Below are 17,892 nucleotides of genomic sequence, written 5' to 3'. Positions count from 1 at the left end.
ACTGCATTTATTTTGGATCGGAGGGAGTAACATTTAAAATTAATTGAAAGTATGTACTCGCTATGATTCATACTACTTGTCGCTGCTTTACTACAACTGAGGGTCTTTGATAAGGTGACATATGTGGTGATAATTGAAAATAAGTATAACACAACATAATTGTGGGTCTTTGATAAGGTGACACTTGTGGTGATGGAGAATGTGTGCACATGTTGAGATAATTAGTGGGGATGGGCTAATAATGGAAAAAAAAATCTATGCATATTGAGGTGAGCCTTTCATAAGATGGCATGGGTGCATGTTAAGATAAATACAAGTAATAAGGATAAAGCATTACTTATATGTCGTCAAATTAGTGGGGAAATATCTATCTCAGCGCAAAAGAGCAGAGTTGACGTGGCCAATTGGAGTCCAGATCAGATGGTGTTGATTATCCACACGGACACGGTGGAGGTGATTATAGCCGAGCGCTGGCGGGGTAAAAGGCCAAAAGCAAGTAAAGGACGAAAGCGGTCTGCATGGATGTGTACTTGGCTGCTTGCCTGGTCAGAAGACGAAGAAGAGTCAAAGAACTAGTTTGACCGTTTGTATTTGAGTTCATTCAGTTCACCCGGTCTTTAGCTGTAAGGCTGCCCGTAATGGAAGTATTATAAGTAGCATCATGCATGTCAACTAAGCAATTTTGATAAAGTGATATATTTTTAAATGAAGAAAAAGAGGCTTGAGTATCATATCATGATACTGTATCATACTAAATGATATGCTACTTTGTGTCATGCATGACAATAAATGTAGTCCTCCATGATACCAACATATGATACTATGCATTAGAGATATAGTATTATAGACTAGTATCATATGCTTTTATATTAGTTTACAGAGAGAGTATATGATACTCCCCGTTACAACCGGCATAAGCAGATGCTCTGAAGGCTATCCATGCATGCACAGACGTGGGGCGTCAGACAGCGCGGCTCGTCTCAACGGAGCAGTATATACTAGTAGTAGTCATTTTCTGGCTGAAGATTTTGCTGCTTCATCGTGAGCGCCCACCAACCAACCAATGCATCGAACTGGGTGTTTTCGCTCCTCCTCCTCCTTTCCCCCAACGGAATTCATTATTCCGTAGTGCGGCCATACTGGCGGATGAGCTGCTAGTACGTACTACGTGCGTGCTCTCGGTCTCGGCCGGTCCGGTGACGACTGACGGCTCTGCCTCCGCCTGGGCCTCCCCCGATTGCCACGCCCCCGGCAGACGACAAACCATGCTGCCTAAAAGGCGCCGCATTATTGCGAGTATTCTACTGCTCCTACTGTACAGTGCCATGCCCTAGTGTCATGCATGCATGCCACAGCGTACGTGCGTGCGTACACTCCTACTCCTCAAGATGCAGACGCAGGGAAGGGAGCACCGGATTGGATCGGATCGATGGGTGCAAATGTTGCAGCGCGCGCGCTGCTACTCTAGAGCCTAGCCTAGACGCACGACATGGCGGGCGATCATCCTTTGAGAAGGAACCAACCACTTTCCTCGGTCCTTCGCGGAGACACTGCTCGTGGCTACGGACCGAGCGAGCGACACCTACCCCGAAGCTCACCGCCCCAAGATGTGGCTGGGGCCGCCTCTGCCTTCTGACAAGTGACGGCTCACGAGCCCATCTCCTTTCAAAACTGTTTGCGTTGTACTGTACTGTACTACTACTCGGCCCTTTGGCATCACATGTCTCTCCACCGGCGCAAGCTTGTGCCCGCAGATTGTTACGCAGCAGTGGCTGTTGTACTTTTTTCTTAAAAAAGGAGGATGAAATCCGGTCTTCTGCACCTAGACGATGCATACGATTACTTTATTAATTATTCTCACAAGACTCTACAAAGTCATACAACAGTAAAGCTAAAAATATCGTCTAATCAACAAACTGTCGCTACATCTATCCAGTTGATGAAGGGACGCAGATAGCCTGGGCCTAATACCAAACAGACATCGCAACCAAACCTAACATTTAAGACCTAAGACCCCAATTTAGCCACTTGCCGGGTCTGAAGCACACACTGCAGCCGTAGAGGTCTCATCCAATGGCTTATGGCTCACACACGAACTTTGACGCACCTAGCGTTGCACCGTGTCTTGCACTAAGCTGGGGAAAAAACGCATGTTTGCCACCGCTCCTAAACTTGTCCCGACGACACAAATGAAAATGGCACCTAGAGTAGTAACGCTTCAAAAACGCGCCCTCCCCAGGGATAAGCACGCACGCGCGCGGCCTATATAAGCTGCTCCGCGCCCGCTAAACCCTCCACCCCTCTCGCCAGTCTCCAGCAGCTCCAACCTCAATCCATCGCCTCCACCAGCCTCCAGTACCGCGCTCCCGTCGCAAGAGGCTTCCTCGACCTCTCCTTCAAGCAGTGCAGACCGAAGCCTACGCGGGGCTTCGCGCCAGGAGCTGGCTAACCATCAGCAGTCCCTCGCGGCGGCGCCGGCGCCGGACGCGGAGCTGGCCGGGGAGACGGAGGAGCAGCGCGGCAAGTTCCTCGTGCTGCGCCTCTACGAGGCGCTCAACGCTCGCGACGCGCGCCGGGCGCAGGAGCTGCTCGCCCCGGACCTCGAGTGGTGGTTCCATGGCCCGCCCGCGCACCAGCACATGATGCGCCTCCTCACCGGCGCCGGCACCAACGCCGAGTTCAGGTTCTGCCCGCGCTCCGTCGACGCCTTCGGCTCCACCGTCATCGCCGAGGGGAGCGCCGGCCAGCTCCTCTACTGGGTGCACGCCTGGACCGTCGGGCCCGATGGGGTGATCACCCAGCTCAGGGAGTACTTCAACACCGACCTCACCGTCACCCGCCTCTCCGCCGCGGCGGCCACCAACAACGCCAGCGCGGGCTCCCCTAGCCACTCCTCCTCTTCCTCTGCCTCTTCCTCCCCCTCCTCGTCCACGTCCTCGGGCCTCTCCTCGCCGGCGCACACGCCCAAGTGGCCCAAGTGCCTGTGGCAGAGCCGCCGCACCGACCGCGCGCGCAAGTCGCTGCCGGGCCTCGTCCTCGCCATCTAACAACAGAGCCTACGCCTACGAATGAGTAAACTAGAAATCAAAGGAGTTGCTTTGCGTGCTTGAATTAGCAGCGTGATTTATTTGGTCTAGATCATGGATTATGGTGTGTACTCCTGCTACTGGGGCTTGCTCTTGCAGCTGAATAAAAGTAGTATATTGTATTGGAGCCTCAAGCAATGTGTGACGTGTCACCTTCATTTTTTTTTTCCTTTTCTGTTTCCTTGGTGTCATGACCGGTCTTCAGCTGAACAGAGCTACTCCCTCTTGATTTGATTTGACCACACATTGAAAACTTGTTGAGCCAGGAACTGATGCTTCCTTAAGAGTGGCACCTCTCAGATATTCTTGGCAACAAAAAATGCATACGTAGGGAACAAATCCAAGCTTGCTGGAAACCAAAAAGTCTGGATAAACCAAGTACACGGATGCAGAGATTCATACCAGAGCGGCGGAAAGCCTCCCGTATCCGGGGGAAAGTTGAGGGTGTTGCTTTCAGCGTAGCACGCACCAAACAAATCCTTGATGTGAAGTTTGCTGGGTTCCCGATGGCACTTGAGGAACACAACAAGTCTGGAATTTCCTTCACACAATTGCCCACTTTTCTGCTTTCTTTTCTTTTCCAACTGAACTGTCCGTTCCCAATTATTTCCGACGTGTAAAAGGTGGTTGACCCAAAAGCCGTCTGTGTTTTCGTCTTGGTTTTTCTTTTTTTCTTATCTTGGGGCCTTGCCTTTGCTTCTGAACTGGGTCATCTGGACATGCTGTTGGAGAGCACTTCAGGCTTTCAGCACCTTTTGTACAAAAAAGGAGCGGTTTTTAGAAAATCCAACAAGTTATACTTTACTTCGTTTGAGAAAAGTTGAGGATTTCACTGGCTACACGAGACGCACATAAGCTTTTTGATCTTTGGCTCTGTGATGTGCGTGACAGCATGCCACCAGATAATCCGATATGATAGCTGCTCTCTCGGCAATGAGATCGATGGGCATTCTGGATCCTGGAGGACTGCAGGTCTGAAACATGTGCCTTGTTCGACTGAACTTTCATAGTTTCATACTCATGCGTGTACCTATCTGAATTATTAGGCGCTGTAAATTGTACCGGCGAGCCGGAAAAGCGATACTCACGAACCAGCTCACTTGCCTTTCGGAGTCGACGTCCATATGCATGAGCTTTTATGTATTTGTATGCATGTACTTGTGGCTGGCATCAGATTTTTGTGGTTTCTTATATATGTATATGGTCAACTGTGAACCACCCTAATTATATAGCTCTACATTATTGTACTATACTGTTCATACTCAACTTATTACGTTTTGAACAAAATGAAATCAGTTTGTGCGGATAAATAATGGATGTACGTACTTGGTCGTCTCATCGTCCTCCTTTCAGGCTAAGGCTAAGGCAAAGCTCCGAAACAGCAGTTCGGTTCAAGCACCCCCACGCTATCGCAGGCCACTACTCTAGGACGCTGGAATGTTAATTTTCAGCACTCAATGTATTTCATTCCAATTGGATCGTAACATCGATGTCGTGCCTGCTATTGAAAAATTCGACAGAACATCTAATCTTGCCTCGATGCAGAGACCGGGGGTTATCATCCTTTTCGGAGAAAAACCTAATCTTGCACGAGTTGGGATTTAATCACCGAAAGTACTCGACAACAGGGGAGGAAGGAAACGATGGGTCGTCTTCATCAAAGCATAGGAGAAGGAAATGTCCTAGCCAGTGACAATTGGCAATAGCACTGCGTCGTAGTCCGTCCAGGCCAGCAACTGGGCGAGCATGAAAACTGTTCCCTGGATGTGCAAGTGACGAGTGAGCAGCGGGCCACTAGCTATGCCTTCGAGGACTAGGTCTCCAGACGAAACGAACGTGTCACGTTCGCTCCCTCGCTTTCTCCGATCCAGCTTGATCAAGTGGTGCCATGCGGTCGATTGCCATTGATATTTTTTTTGAGAAACCGGCAGAAGCATTGTCTTTTCATATAAGAAGGAGGGTAAAGTTTATGTACAAGAGAGTTTCGGTTTTCTGAGAGAAACCGGACAAAAACCCCTAGGAACTAATCAACCGATACCGGCTGCCACCTGTGCTCGGCCAAAGGCCAAAGTCCTTTGCTTGATGTCGTCGAAGGCAATAGCTGCTACCTCTAAGTGCGTGAGGCGAGTTCCATTGAAGATGCGTCGGTTTCGCTCCTTCCAGATGTTCCAGATGGTGTAAAGGAAGCGACCGCTCCGCCTTCTTCCGTCGTCCTTGGGCAAATTGGTGGTGAACGAATCCCACCAGTCCGAAATCCCCATCGAAGGGGGCAACGTGGGCGTGGCCCCAGAATCCTCTCCCGTCCACACCTGGACGTGAGACCAAATTGCGGCGGCAAACGGGCAGTCCTTGCAGAGATGAGTGGCCGTCTCCGGTGCCCCAAGGCAAAGGGGGCAGCGAGGGTCGTGCGGCCAGCCACGGATGGCTAGCATGTCGGCCGTGAGGATTTTTCCGTGGAGCACAAGCCAGGCGAAGAACTTGCATTTTGGCTCAGCGTGTGCCTCCCAAATCTTGGCGGGGGAAAACCTGGGATAGGATGCAGAGAACTGGACCGCGTAGGCCGAAGCAGCAGAGTATATGCCATTTGGGGTCCACCGCCAAGTGATGGAGTCCTCCTGGTCCGGTTCAACTCAACCTGAGAGATAGCTAATGCGAGGGCAATGAACTCCTGCAGATGGGTAGGCGATGAAAGACGGGCCACCGATCTGATCCAGTTCTCCTCCTGGAGCTCCTTCATCACAGTTCTCCTCTTCCTGGTGGCAATTTTATACAGCTCCGGGAAGGCCCGAGACAGGGGGCCCCGTCCTGTCCAGTCGTCGTGCCAGAATAAGGATTTTCTCTCATTGCCCAAGGAGATGGTGGTAGAAGCCCTGAAATGCGCCATATCCGTCTCATCGCAGGGCACCGCAGAGCCCACCCATTGGCGGCCAGGATCAGTCCACATAAGCCAAGGCCAGCGCAGTCGGAGCGCCCGACCAAATCTCTCGAGGTCAGTGATTCCCAGGCCCCCCATGGGCTTAGGCCGGCAGACAGTCTTTCAATTGACCAGAGAATGTCCGCCAGACGTGTTTTCCGAGTCTTCTCCACACCAGATGAAGTTACGAGTGATCTTACTGAGCTTCTGAATTGCCCAAGTGGAAAGCGAGAGCGCAGTGAGGTGATGATTTGCGATGGCGCACAATACGGACTTTGCAAGGGAGACTTTGCAAGGGATTGCCATTGATATTTCGTAACTAAAACTAGGCACAATGCATGCATGTGTATGTGGTCTAAGGTGGGGATCTATTTGATCCATTCGTGATGTGAACCTGCCTGCTGTCGGCTATGAACTGATGACAGATAGTTTGTGCCATGTCCTTATATTTTATTTTAGTTTTTGAAAATTAGGCTTCAGTACGTAGTATATGGTGTTTGCATCAAGATGCAAAGGCCATAATTTATTTCATAGTTTAGTGTAAACAGGGTGAAATTGCCAAATCAAACAAAACAGGACATGCCACACTAGAATCAGTTTACGAACTAAAGGCATCTCCAAAGCTGACCTGCAAATGTCTTGGGTATATGTCCATTTTATGTTCGGACATGGTCCGCTGACATGATGCGAGAAAGAGTCATCCAATGTTAATCATAAAGTATCCGGTTGGAAATAGAAAAAGTAAGCGGCGACCATGCACGTGGTGGGATATTTGTGATGTGTCCGGTTGGAAGAGAGAAAGGGGGGGACCATGCATGTGAGGTTGAGAGGAGAGAGGGACCATGCATGTGATTGGTCAAGTACATGTCCGGACTCCGGCAAAGCCCCCTCACGTTTGTCTCTTGGATACCGAAATCCGTACGTCTGAACTGCTAAGGGGACATATGCAGGTTCCCATTGGATGGCAAAAGTGGTCCGAACACTATGGTCCGGACATATAGTGAAGGTTTGAGAGTCCGCTTTGAAGATGCCCTAAGGAGTCTATTACATGCAATCCAACCAAAAGGCAGAATTTTCAAAAAAACAATAATGATAAAGGAGTTTAAACTATCGGCGTGTCCATCATTCTAATGCACAGAACCATCTTTTTATGAATTATTGAGCAGAGTATAAGACAAAGACAACTACGGTTGAACCCTTGTAAGATATGAATACCACCCATGACTAAGTCAATTACTTCCCCCAACAATGTCTTCAAGCAGCCATAAACACCCATGAGACATAAGTTTCTTTGTACTTCCCCCACATCTTGTTGTTCATGCAAAAGTAAAGAGTTTCTAGATTAAACACTTGCTCTTGCAATGCCCTTTTTGCACTCGGCTAGTGTGATATGTGGTATATCTTGGCTCCCAATCTTTATGATTTTATAGTATCTCTTATTTAGTTGGTCTTATAGTATTTCGGATATGTACAAAAATTGGTTATCACTAGACAAAAGTACTTAAGGTCCAAACTGTAGTTGGAGTCTATGTTTTATGTTCAAGCCACGTGAAATAGTTGCAATGATATTGCATTTAATAAACATAGAGTTGTGTTTTTATAGGTTACATGGCTATTCATTGGAACAGTATGGTGCTTACTGCAAGCGGAATTGATCTGCATCCGACGCTTTTTGTACAACATGCGCATGTCACTCATACCCAACAGACTGAAGGTGCCAGCGAACTGCTTCGGATGGTGCCTATTGTGCATCGGACACGCATCAGACACAAATCGCCGTATGCATAGCACGGCTCTACTACAAGCAAAAGTGCTACACCAATGAAATTATTACGTATCTTACTTATAAAACGACATCTCCTTCCCCAATCCCCACTAATCCCCTCTATGAATTTCAGGGTGGCTTGTACTATCCAATTAAACAAAGCCACATCACACACACACAATATTCATAGCTAACCTCACTGTAAGTGTAGTAAAGCTCTACTGCAAGTGTGGAGGCGCATGACACACAAAAATATCGGTACAACCACTTAGAAGCAGTAGTCTAGCAATAGGATGTGTGATGCATACATTTCTCTCAAACAAGCGATTGTATAGTGTTCTTTTATATGTGTGGAACACTTGACATAGAGGCTGGGAATTATCCCTCCTTTTTCAGACCATGTAAGAATAAAGTGGGAGGAGAAAATGTAGTAGTGCAACAGTGCTATAGTTATATGACGAATTATCATCCTCCAACATGATTGGTTGTGTGGGTTTTCGAAGTTTAAATAGTCTCTTAGTGTTTTATTGTTGCAGAGGCCGGTTGTATTTGGATCATCTTGAATATTGATGTAATAATATAGTGTTCATTTTTAAAAAGGAAAAAAAGAATGGTGACCTCTATTTTTTAAAAGTTTTATTGGGCTAACACATGCTTCACTTTGTTGATCAATGATGTTTATCGGAATACAATTTAGATCTGAAGGATGAAGGAGCCTAAGATGACGCCTCTTTTTAAGGTAGTGAATGGTAGGGAGCAGCAGTGGTTAGCTCTGGTACCCCTCGCGTCGCCTCCCCTGGGCGACGCCAGGGGTCCTAAGACCCTAGCACCGCCAGCCCTCGATCTAGCCTGCTCCTGCCGCTGGCAAGGGCCGCAGAGGCGGCGGGCCCGGCGCCAAAGGCTCCAGGACGGGTGGATGCGACGGGATCTCCCAATAGGTGGCAGGGGCGCATCTTGTGGGGAAGCCGGGGAGGCAGTTAGGGCGGCGCCCCTACTGTGTGGCGGCGAGGGAGCTCCATGGTTGGCGGAGTGGTTGCCTTGTGATGGGCTGCTTGGCATGGAGATGGCTGGCAGCGGTGGCTACAAATCTGGAGTCCTGTCCAGATCCGTCGCGGTGTGGCCTTGAATGGCCCACGGTGCATGGAGGGACCTGTGAGGGGCGCTGGAGGCTCCATATCAGAGTACCCGCGGTGATATTCGTCTTACGGCGAGGCTCCGCACGGATCCAGCCAACCACGAGATCGGGGTGACGCGACTTCCAGTGAATCGTGTCGACTGTGGTCATGGAAGACGATGGCGGTGTCTGTGGCGTTGTTTCCTTCTCGAGGCATCCTCGTGGAAGGTTGTGGCACCATGCTCATGATGCTCCAAGGAAAACTCTAGATCTGGGTCTCCCGGGTCGAACGATGATGGTGTCTTCGGTGTTGTTCTCCCTCATGGGGGCATAGTTTTGAAGCAACGGCTAGTTGGGGACAAGAGGAGGAGCAGTGTTACATCTACCGCAAGACCAACGATGGGCAGTGGCGCGGCGTAGCAGAGTTTCGGCAACGGGAGCGGGTGGATGGATGCGTGCAGGAGGGTGACACTGTCTAGCGTCGTGGTAGCGTCCACAACAGTATGGCTTGGCAAGGTGAATATGTTGATCTTTCCTGAAGATGGGACGATGGAATATGGTAGTGGCAGATAGAGAGCATGCGCATGCGATGCATGTTGCGGGTCAGCCTGACCAGATGGTGCTCTCGGCCCGATGCACGTTCATGCAGTCCAGGCACAGTATCAGGTGTAGGTGTTGCGACTTTGTTCGCTAGATAGGAGGCTTCAGATTGATCTATGTATTTATGTAGTCAGATTCTGTTGAATAATAATAAAGATGGTTCTGTGTATTGATTGATGCAGAGGAGGTAATCCTCCTTTTTTAAAGGTAGTGAATGGTACTAACCTGCTTGACTACCTCTCCATGGGCTGCACTTTACTGGAAAAAGACCAACTAGATTAGATCCATGGGCTATCAGCTAAATGAAACTCCAGGAAGTGTATAAACCAAATATGTGTTGAAAAGTTTTCCTTCGGTGTTAGGGTTTCTTGTTCTCTCAGCGACGCCATGTCTCGTTGAATTAGTTGTTCCCAACCACGACCGCTATCTCAGGCAGGAGACTCGGGCAGATTAAGGGGGGTCTTTGTATCTCCACCCGGCCTTGGTTGAGTCCTCGAGGTGATTGGTGGAATAGGACTCGTTCAGCAACACCCGATCTAATATTTGGGTTAGGATTCCAAACATGGCGACTAAGGGAACGCCACCGGCAGAGGCTAGGACGAGCTCGAGGTCAGCGACCGACGTTGAGAGGATGATGGCTGAGTTAGGACTCCGTGAGGAGGACCTTGAGGGTGTCGTCTATGATGAAAAGGAGGCACCTCTGGAGCGATTAGATGGATGGCACTTGCTCGAGTTCACATCGACAAGCCATAGCCACTTTTCGTTCTTCAATAACATGAGAATATCATGGAATCTGGCACATGATGTGAAATTCAGGCCGCTGGAGGACAATCTCTATACTATGCGATTTTTCTATCTTGGAGATTGGGAACGTGTGATGCAGGATTGACCCTGGAACTTTAGGGGTGACGTTATGATTATAACACCATATGATGGCATCACAAAACCCACGCTGGTGAAGCTGGATACTCTGGATATTTGGATTCAATCCTAGATGTTCCTCACAAATATAGCCATCTAGTGTCGGCCTTCGCAGGGAAAGTTGGAGAGGCTATGTTCATTGAGACGCAGAACCAAGATTTCGCTGGGTCAGAATCAATGTGCACAAGCCTCTAAAATACGTTGTATCCATGATCCGGGACTCAGAGCGCCAAATCTGTAAAGTGAAAATATGAGAGGCTCCTAGACAGGTGCGTAGTATGTGGTGATGACCCACAAGTATAGGGGATCTATCATAGTCCTTTCGATAAGTAAGAGTGTCAAACCCAATGAGGAGCAGAAGGAAATTACAAGTGGTTTTCAGCAAGGTATTCTCTGCAAGCACTGAAATTATCGGTAACAGATAGTTTTGTGATAAGATAAATTGTAACGGGTAACAAGTAAATAAAGTAACAAAGGTGCAGCAAGGTGGCCCAATCCTTTTTGTAGCAAGGACAAGCCTAGACAAACTCTTATATAAAGCAAGGCACTCCTGAGGACACATGGGAATTGTCGTCAAGTTAGTTTTCATCATGCTCATATGATTCACGTTCGTTACTTTGATAATTTGATATGTGGGTGGACCGGTGCTTGGGTGCCTGATGACCCACAAGTATAGCGGATCTATCGTAGTCCTTTCGATAAGTAAGAGTGTCGAACCCAATGAGGAGCAGAAGGAAATGATAAGCGGTTTTCAGCAAGGTATTCTCTGCAAGTACTGAAATAAGTGGTAACAGATAGTTTTGTGATGAGATAATTTGTAACGAGCAACAAGTAACAAAATTAAATAAAGTGCAGCAAGGTGGCCCAATCCTTTTTGTAGCAAAGGAAAATCCTGGACAAACTCTTATACCAGGAAAAGCGCTCCCGAGGACACATGGGAATATTGTCAAGCTAGTTTTCATCACGTTCATATGATTCGCGTTCGGTACTTTGATAATTTGACATGTGGGTGGACCGGTGCTTGGGTGCTGTTCTTACTTGAACAAGCATCCCACTTATGATTAACCTCTATTGCAAGCATCCGCAACTACAACAAAATATTAAGGTAAACCTAACCATAGCATGAAACATATGGATCCAAATCAGCCCCTTACGAAGCAACGCATAAACTAGGGTTTAAGCTTCTGTCACTCTAGCAACCCATCATCTACTTATTACTTCCCAATGCCTTCCTCTAGGCCCAAATAATGGTGAAGTGTTATGTAGTCGACGTTCACATAACACCACTAGAGGCTAGACAACATACATCTCATCAAAATATCGAACGAATACCAAATTCACATGACTACTAATAGCAAGACTTCTCCCTTGTCCTCAGGAACAAACGTAACTACTCACAAAGCATATTCATGTTCATAATCAGAGGGGTAATAATATGCATAAAGGATCTGAACATATGATCTTCCACCAATTAAACCAACTAGCATCAACTACAATGAGTAATTAACACTACTAGCAACCTACTAGCACCAATCCCGGATTTGGAGACAAGAATTGGATACAAGAGATGAACTAGGGTTTTGAGATGAGATGGTGCTGATGAGGATGTTGATGGGGATTGCCCTCTCCCGGTGAGAGGAGCGTTGGTGATGACGATGGCGATGATTTCCCCCTCTGGGAGGGAAGTTTCCCCCGCAGAACAGCTCTGCCGGAGCTCTAGATTGGATCCGCCAAGGTTCCGCCTCGTGGCGGCAGAGTTTCGTCCTGAAAGGTTGCTTCTTGTTTTTTTCTCGACGAAAGACTTCATATAGCAGAAGATGGTCATCGGAGAGCCACCAGGGGGCCCACGAGGTAGGGGCGCGCCCTAGGGGGGGGGGCGTCCCCAACCCTCGTGGAAAGGGTGTGGGCCCCCTGGTCTTCATCTTTGGCGAGGATTTTTCATTATTTATTATAAGGTATTACGTGGAGTTTCAGGACTTTTGGAATTGTGCAGAATAGGTCTCTAATATTTGCTCCTTTTTCAGCCTAGAATTCCAGCTGCCGGCATTCTCCCTCCTTTATGTAAACCTTATAAAATAAGAGAGAATAGCCATAAGTATTGTGACATAATGTGAAATAACAGCCCATAATGCAATAAATATCGATATAAAATCATGATGCAAAATGAACGTATCAACTCCCCCAAGCTTAGACCTCGCTTGTCCTCAAGCGAAAGCCGATAACAATAAATATGTCCCCATGTTTAGAGGTAGAGGCGTCGATAAAAAATAAAATACGGACATAAGGGCATCATGATTATTCTCATAACAGCAACATACATAGATATTGTCATATGATTACTTATGTTCAAGTGATGATCTATTCACAATGGAAAAGTATGAATCAGAAACCTTATTGAGAACCAACAAACTATAACCTCAGTCATTGAAGCAATTGCAATTTATCATAACATCAGAAAGAGTCTATGTCAGAGCTAAAAAGCAAGTCCACATACTCAACTATCATCTAGTCCTTCATAATTGCTAACACTCGCGCAATACTTGTGGTTACGGAGTTTTAATCGGACACAGAGAAAGATATAGTTTCGCCCCACAACCTTTTACCTCAAGGGTAATGTCAACAATAATAACTCATGCCCCCTACATCCAATTATATATATATATATATATATATATATATATATATATATATATATATATATATATATATCAGGTTCTTTCCAGCATGCTAGGCTTGCCAAAGGATGAAATGAAAAAGGGAGAGGTGAAGATCACCATGACACTTGCATAAGGTAGAAGATAATAATAAAATATAGGCCCTTCACAGAGGGAAGCAGAGGTTGCCATGCGCTTTTATGGTTGGATGCACAAAATCTTAATGCGAAAGAACGTCGCTTTATATTGCCCCTTGTGATATGAACCTTTATTATGCAGTCCATCGCTTTTATTACTTCCACATGACAAGATCGTATAAAGCTTATTTCTCCCACACTAATCATACATATTTAGAGCAATTTTTATTGCTTGCACCGATGACAACTTACTTGAAGGATCTTACTCAATCCATAGGTAGATATGGTGGACTCTCATGGCAAAACTGGTTTAAGGGTATTTGGAAGCACAAGTAGTATCTCTACTTGGTGCTGAGAATTTGGCTAGCATGAGGGGGAAAGGCAAGCTCAACATGTTGGATGATCCATGACAACATACTTTATCTCAGATATAAGGAAACATAACCCATTACGTTGTCTTCCTTGTCCAACATCAACTCTTTAGCATGTCATATTTTGATGAGTGCTCCCAATCATAAAAGATGTCAATAATAGTATATTTATATGTGAAACCTCTCTTTCCTTATTACTTCCTATTAATTGCAACGATGACCAAAGCTGTGTCTGCCAACTCCCAACAAGTTTTAATCATCACACTCTTTCTATGTGAAGTCATTACTATCAATATGAACTTTGGTTTCTTATTATTCTTTTTCTCTTCTCTTTTATTCACCCAAGATCATAGCAAGAAAATCAAGCCCTTGACTCAACACTAATCTTTATTATATAGCTCACATACTCGATTACATAGAGAGATCATAAGGCAAAACTCAAAACTAGATCATGCCATAAACTTTATTCTACTAGATCAAAATACTACTAATAGGATCAAACTAAGGAAAATGGTAAAGATAGGAGTTGTGATTGTGATACGATACCGGGGCACCCCCAAGCTTGGCAGTTGCCAAGGGGAGTGCCCATATCCATGTGATTATATCTCCTTGGTTTGTGAAGAAGGTGGAGGTGTTGTTGATGATGCGGGCTTGTCATCCATCTTCCAAGGCATAGGTTCACCATCATAGAAGGATGATCGAGTCTCCGGAATCCTCGAATCTGCAGCCAAACTCATTCTTTTGAATCTATATTCATACTCACAGTCTTGGTTTTGCAGGTCATAGATTTGGGCTTGGAGGTGCTCGATCTTCTCATGTAGCTTGAAGATGGCCTCCTCGGTGTTCTTGGCATCCGACTTGTAGTTGTTAGTGAACTCCGCGAGCATCGTGTGGCTGGCGTTGATTCCACGCTCCACCATCCCCTGGCACTTGAAAACCTGTTGCTCCATTGCTTCGAGCCTCGTCTCCACGCTTCCGGTTCCCTTTGGTCCCTCAGCATCGCGGATGTGCAGCAACCCATCACGCATCTCAATGGTTTGAGGGTGTCGCAGCACCTCCGCGAGGTAAGGGTTGATGACCTTCTCGAAGAACTTGTCCTTGGAAGCACTTAGGGACGTCATGATAATCTAGATCTGTCAAAAAAACAGCTTGAAACAAAAACAGAGAATATTTGCGTGATACGGAAATCAAAACCTTTGGGAGAATACATAGTGAATTTTTACCGACCAAAATATGTATCGTGCAAGAAAACGGAGTCCGGAAGGCACACGAGGTGCTCACGAGGTAGGGGGCGCGCCCTCCAACCTCGTGGGGCCCTCGTGTCCTTCCCGGACTGCTACTTAATTTTCTATTTTTCTAAATATTCCAAAACGGAGAAATATTGCCTTAAAAACTGTTTTGGAATCGGTTTGCTTATAGTACCACATACCTATTCCTTTTCGGAGTCTGAAACATTCTGGAAAGTGTCCCTTATGTATTCCTCCGGGGTTACGGTTTCAATAATATTGGTTTCAATATTTATGAGATTATTTGAGATATAATGTTTAATTCTCCGACCGTTTACCACCTTCGGATTTGTGCCTTCGAAATTGTTGATTTTTATGGCACCGAAACGATAGACCTCCTCGATAACATAGGGGCCTTCCCATTTAGAGAGAAGTTTTCCTGCAAAAAGTCTTAAACGAGAGTTGTATAGCAATACATAATCACCTACATTCAACTCACGCTTTTGTATCCTTTTGTCATGCCATCTGTTAACCTTTTCTTTAAACAACTTGGCATTTTCATAAGCTTGGGTTCTCCATTCATCAAGTGAGCTAATATCAAATAACCTCTTTTCACCGGCAAGTTTAAAATCATAGTCGAGCTCTTTAATAGCCCAATATGCCTTATGTTCTAGTTCGAGAGGTAAGTGACATGCTTTTCCATAAACCATTTTATACGGACACATACCCATATGATTTTTATATGCAGTTCTATAGGCCCATAATGCGTCATCAAGTTTCTTGGACCAATTCTTTCTAGATCTATTGACAGTCTTTCGCAAAATTAATTTGAGTTCTCTATTACTCAATTCTACTTGACCACTAGACTGTGGGTGATACAGAGATGCAATTCTATGATTGACGTCATATTTAGCAAGCATTTTACGGAAAGCACCATGAATAAAATGTGAACCACCATCAATCATTAAATATCTAGGGACTCCAAACCTTGGAAAAATAACTTCTTTAAGCATTTTAATAGAAGTGTTATGATCAGCACTACTAGTTGGAATAGCTTCTACCCACTTAGTAACATAATCAACAGCAACTAAAATATGTGTATATCCATTAGAGGCAGGAAAAGGTCCCATATAATCAAAGCCCCAAACATCAAACGGTTCAATAACAAGTGAATAATTCATATGCATTTCTTGATGTCTACTAATATTACCAATTTTTTGACATTCATCACAAGATAGGACAAACTTACGGGCATCCTTGAAAAGAGTAAGCCAATAAAACCGGATTGCAATACCTTATGTGCAGTTCTATCTCCCGCATGGTGTCCTCCATAAGTTTCGGAGTGGCACTTGTGTAGGATATGTTCCTATTCATGCTCAGGTACACAACGTCTAATAACACCATCTACTCCTTTATAAAGATGTGGGTCATCCCAAAAGTAATGTCTCAAATCATAGAAGAACTTTTTCTTTTGTTGGTATGTGAAGCTAGGTGGTATAAATTTAGCAACTATGTAATTACCAAAATCAGCATACCAAGGGGTACTACAAGAAGTACTTATGACATTTAATTGTTCATCAGGAAAGCTATCATCAATAGGTAGTGGGTCATCAAGAACATTCTCTAACCTAGATAAGTTGTCTGCAACGGGGTTCTCAGCTCCTTTTCTATCAACAATATGCAAATCAAATTCTTATAGCAAGAGAACCCATCTAATAAGTCTAGGTTTAGCATCTTTCTTCTTCATAAGATATTTAATAGCAGCATGATCAGTGTGGATAGTTACTTTAGAATCAACAATATAAGGTCTGAACTTATCACAAGCAAATACAACTACTAAAAGTTCTTTTTCAGTAGTAGCATAATTTCTTTGAGCATTGTCTAGAGTCTTACTAGCATAATGGATAACATTTAATTTCTTATCAACTCTTTGCCCTAGAACAGCACCTACAACATAATCGCTAGCATCACACATAATTTCAAAGGGTAAATTCCAATCAGGTGGCTGAACAACAGGTGCAGAGACTAATGCTTTCTTAAGTATTTTAAATGGTTCTACACAATCATCATCAAAGACAAATGGTATATCTTTTTGTAATAAATTAGTCAGAAGCCAAGAAATTTTTGAGAAGTCCTTAATGAACCTCCTATAAAATTCGGCTTGACCAAGGAAACTTCTTATACCTTTGATGTCCTTGGGACATGGCATCTTTTCAATAGCATCAACCTTGGCTTTATCAACTTCAATACCACTTTTAGAAACTTTATGCCCCAAGACAATACCTTCATTAACCATAAAGTGGCACTTTTCCCAATTCAAGACAAGATTAGTTTCTTCACATCTCTGCAAAACTCGATCAAGATTGCTCAAGCAATCATCAAAAAAAGATCCATAGACGGAAAAGTTGTCCATGAAAACCTCACAAATCTTTTCACAAAAGTAAGAGAATATAGCCATCATGCATCTTTGAAAGGTAGCAGGTGAATTATATAAACCAAAAGGCATTCGTCTATAAGCAAAAGTACCAAAAGGGCATGTAAAAGTAGTCTTTGATTGATCTTTAGCCGACATAGGTATTTGAGAGAAACCAGAATAACCATCTAGAAAGCAGTAATGTGTATGCTTGCATAATCTTTCTAGCATTTGATCGATAAAAGGTAATGGGTAATGATCTTTCTTCTTCATGCTCTAAAAGGTTAGCACTAATAATAACATGATATATCTTCTTTTCATCAATATAAGCATATTTAAGATTATCAGGCAACGGTTTAAGCTCAAACACGGGATCACCCTTAGGTGGAGGGGGATCCCCTAGGATTTCAACAGGAAAATTGTGTTTCAGAATAGGTTCCTATTTAAAGAATACTTCATCTATTTCCATTCTCTCATTCATAAACATATCATTCTCATGGTCTAGCAAATATTGTTCTAAAGGATCACTAGGAGGTACGGCAATAGAAGCAAGACCAATAATTTCATCCTTACTAGGCAATTCTTCTTCACGGTGTTGTTTACTAAATTTAGAGAAGTTAAACTCATGAGTCATATCATCTAAGCCGACAGTAACAACATCCCTTGTGCAATCTATGGTAGCATTAACAGT

The 17,892-nt window shown here is 45.0% G+C and overlaps 1 protein-coding gene across 1 annotated transcript; it reads left to right on the top strand.

Annotated features, from left to right (window-relative positions):
- The first annotated feature begins 2,283 nt into the window (after positions 1 to 2,283).
- LOC123085625 (senescence associated gene 20) lies at positions 2,284 to 3,220 on the top strand. The gene has a single exon (XM_044507286.1). It carries the CDS (start codon positions 2,640 to 2,642, stop codon positions 3,045 to 3,047), a length of 408 nt encoding a protein of 135 aa, XP_044363221.1. The 5' UTR covers positions 2,284 to 2,639; the 3' UTR covers positions 3,048 to 3,220.
- The last annotated feature ends 14,672 nt before the right edge of the window (positions 3,221 to 17,892 follow it).

This window comes from Triticum aestivum, chromosome 4A (assembly GCF_018294505.1).
Source record: "Triticum aestivum cultivar Chinese Spring chromosome 4A, IWGSC CS RefSeq v2.1, whole genome shotgun sequence".
Classification (NCBI taxonomy): domain Eukaryota; kingdom Viridiplantae; phylum Streptophyta; class Magnoliopsida; order Poales; family Poaceae; genus Triticum; species Triticum aestivum.
Note: the sequence above shows the minus strand (reverse complement) of the source record. Positions and strands in the feature narration are given on the sequence as shown.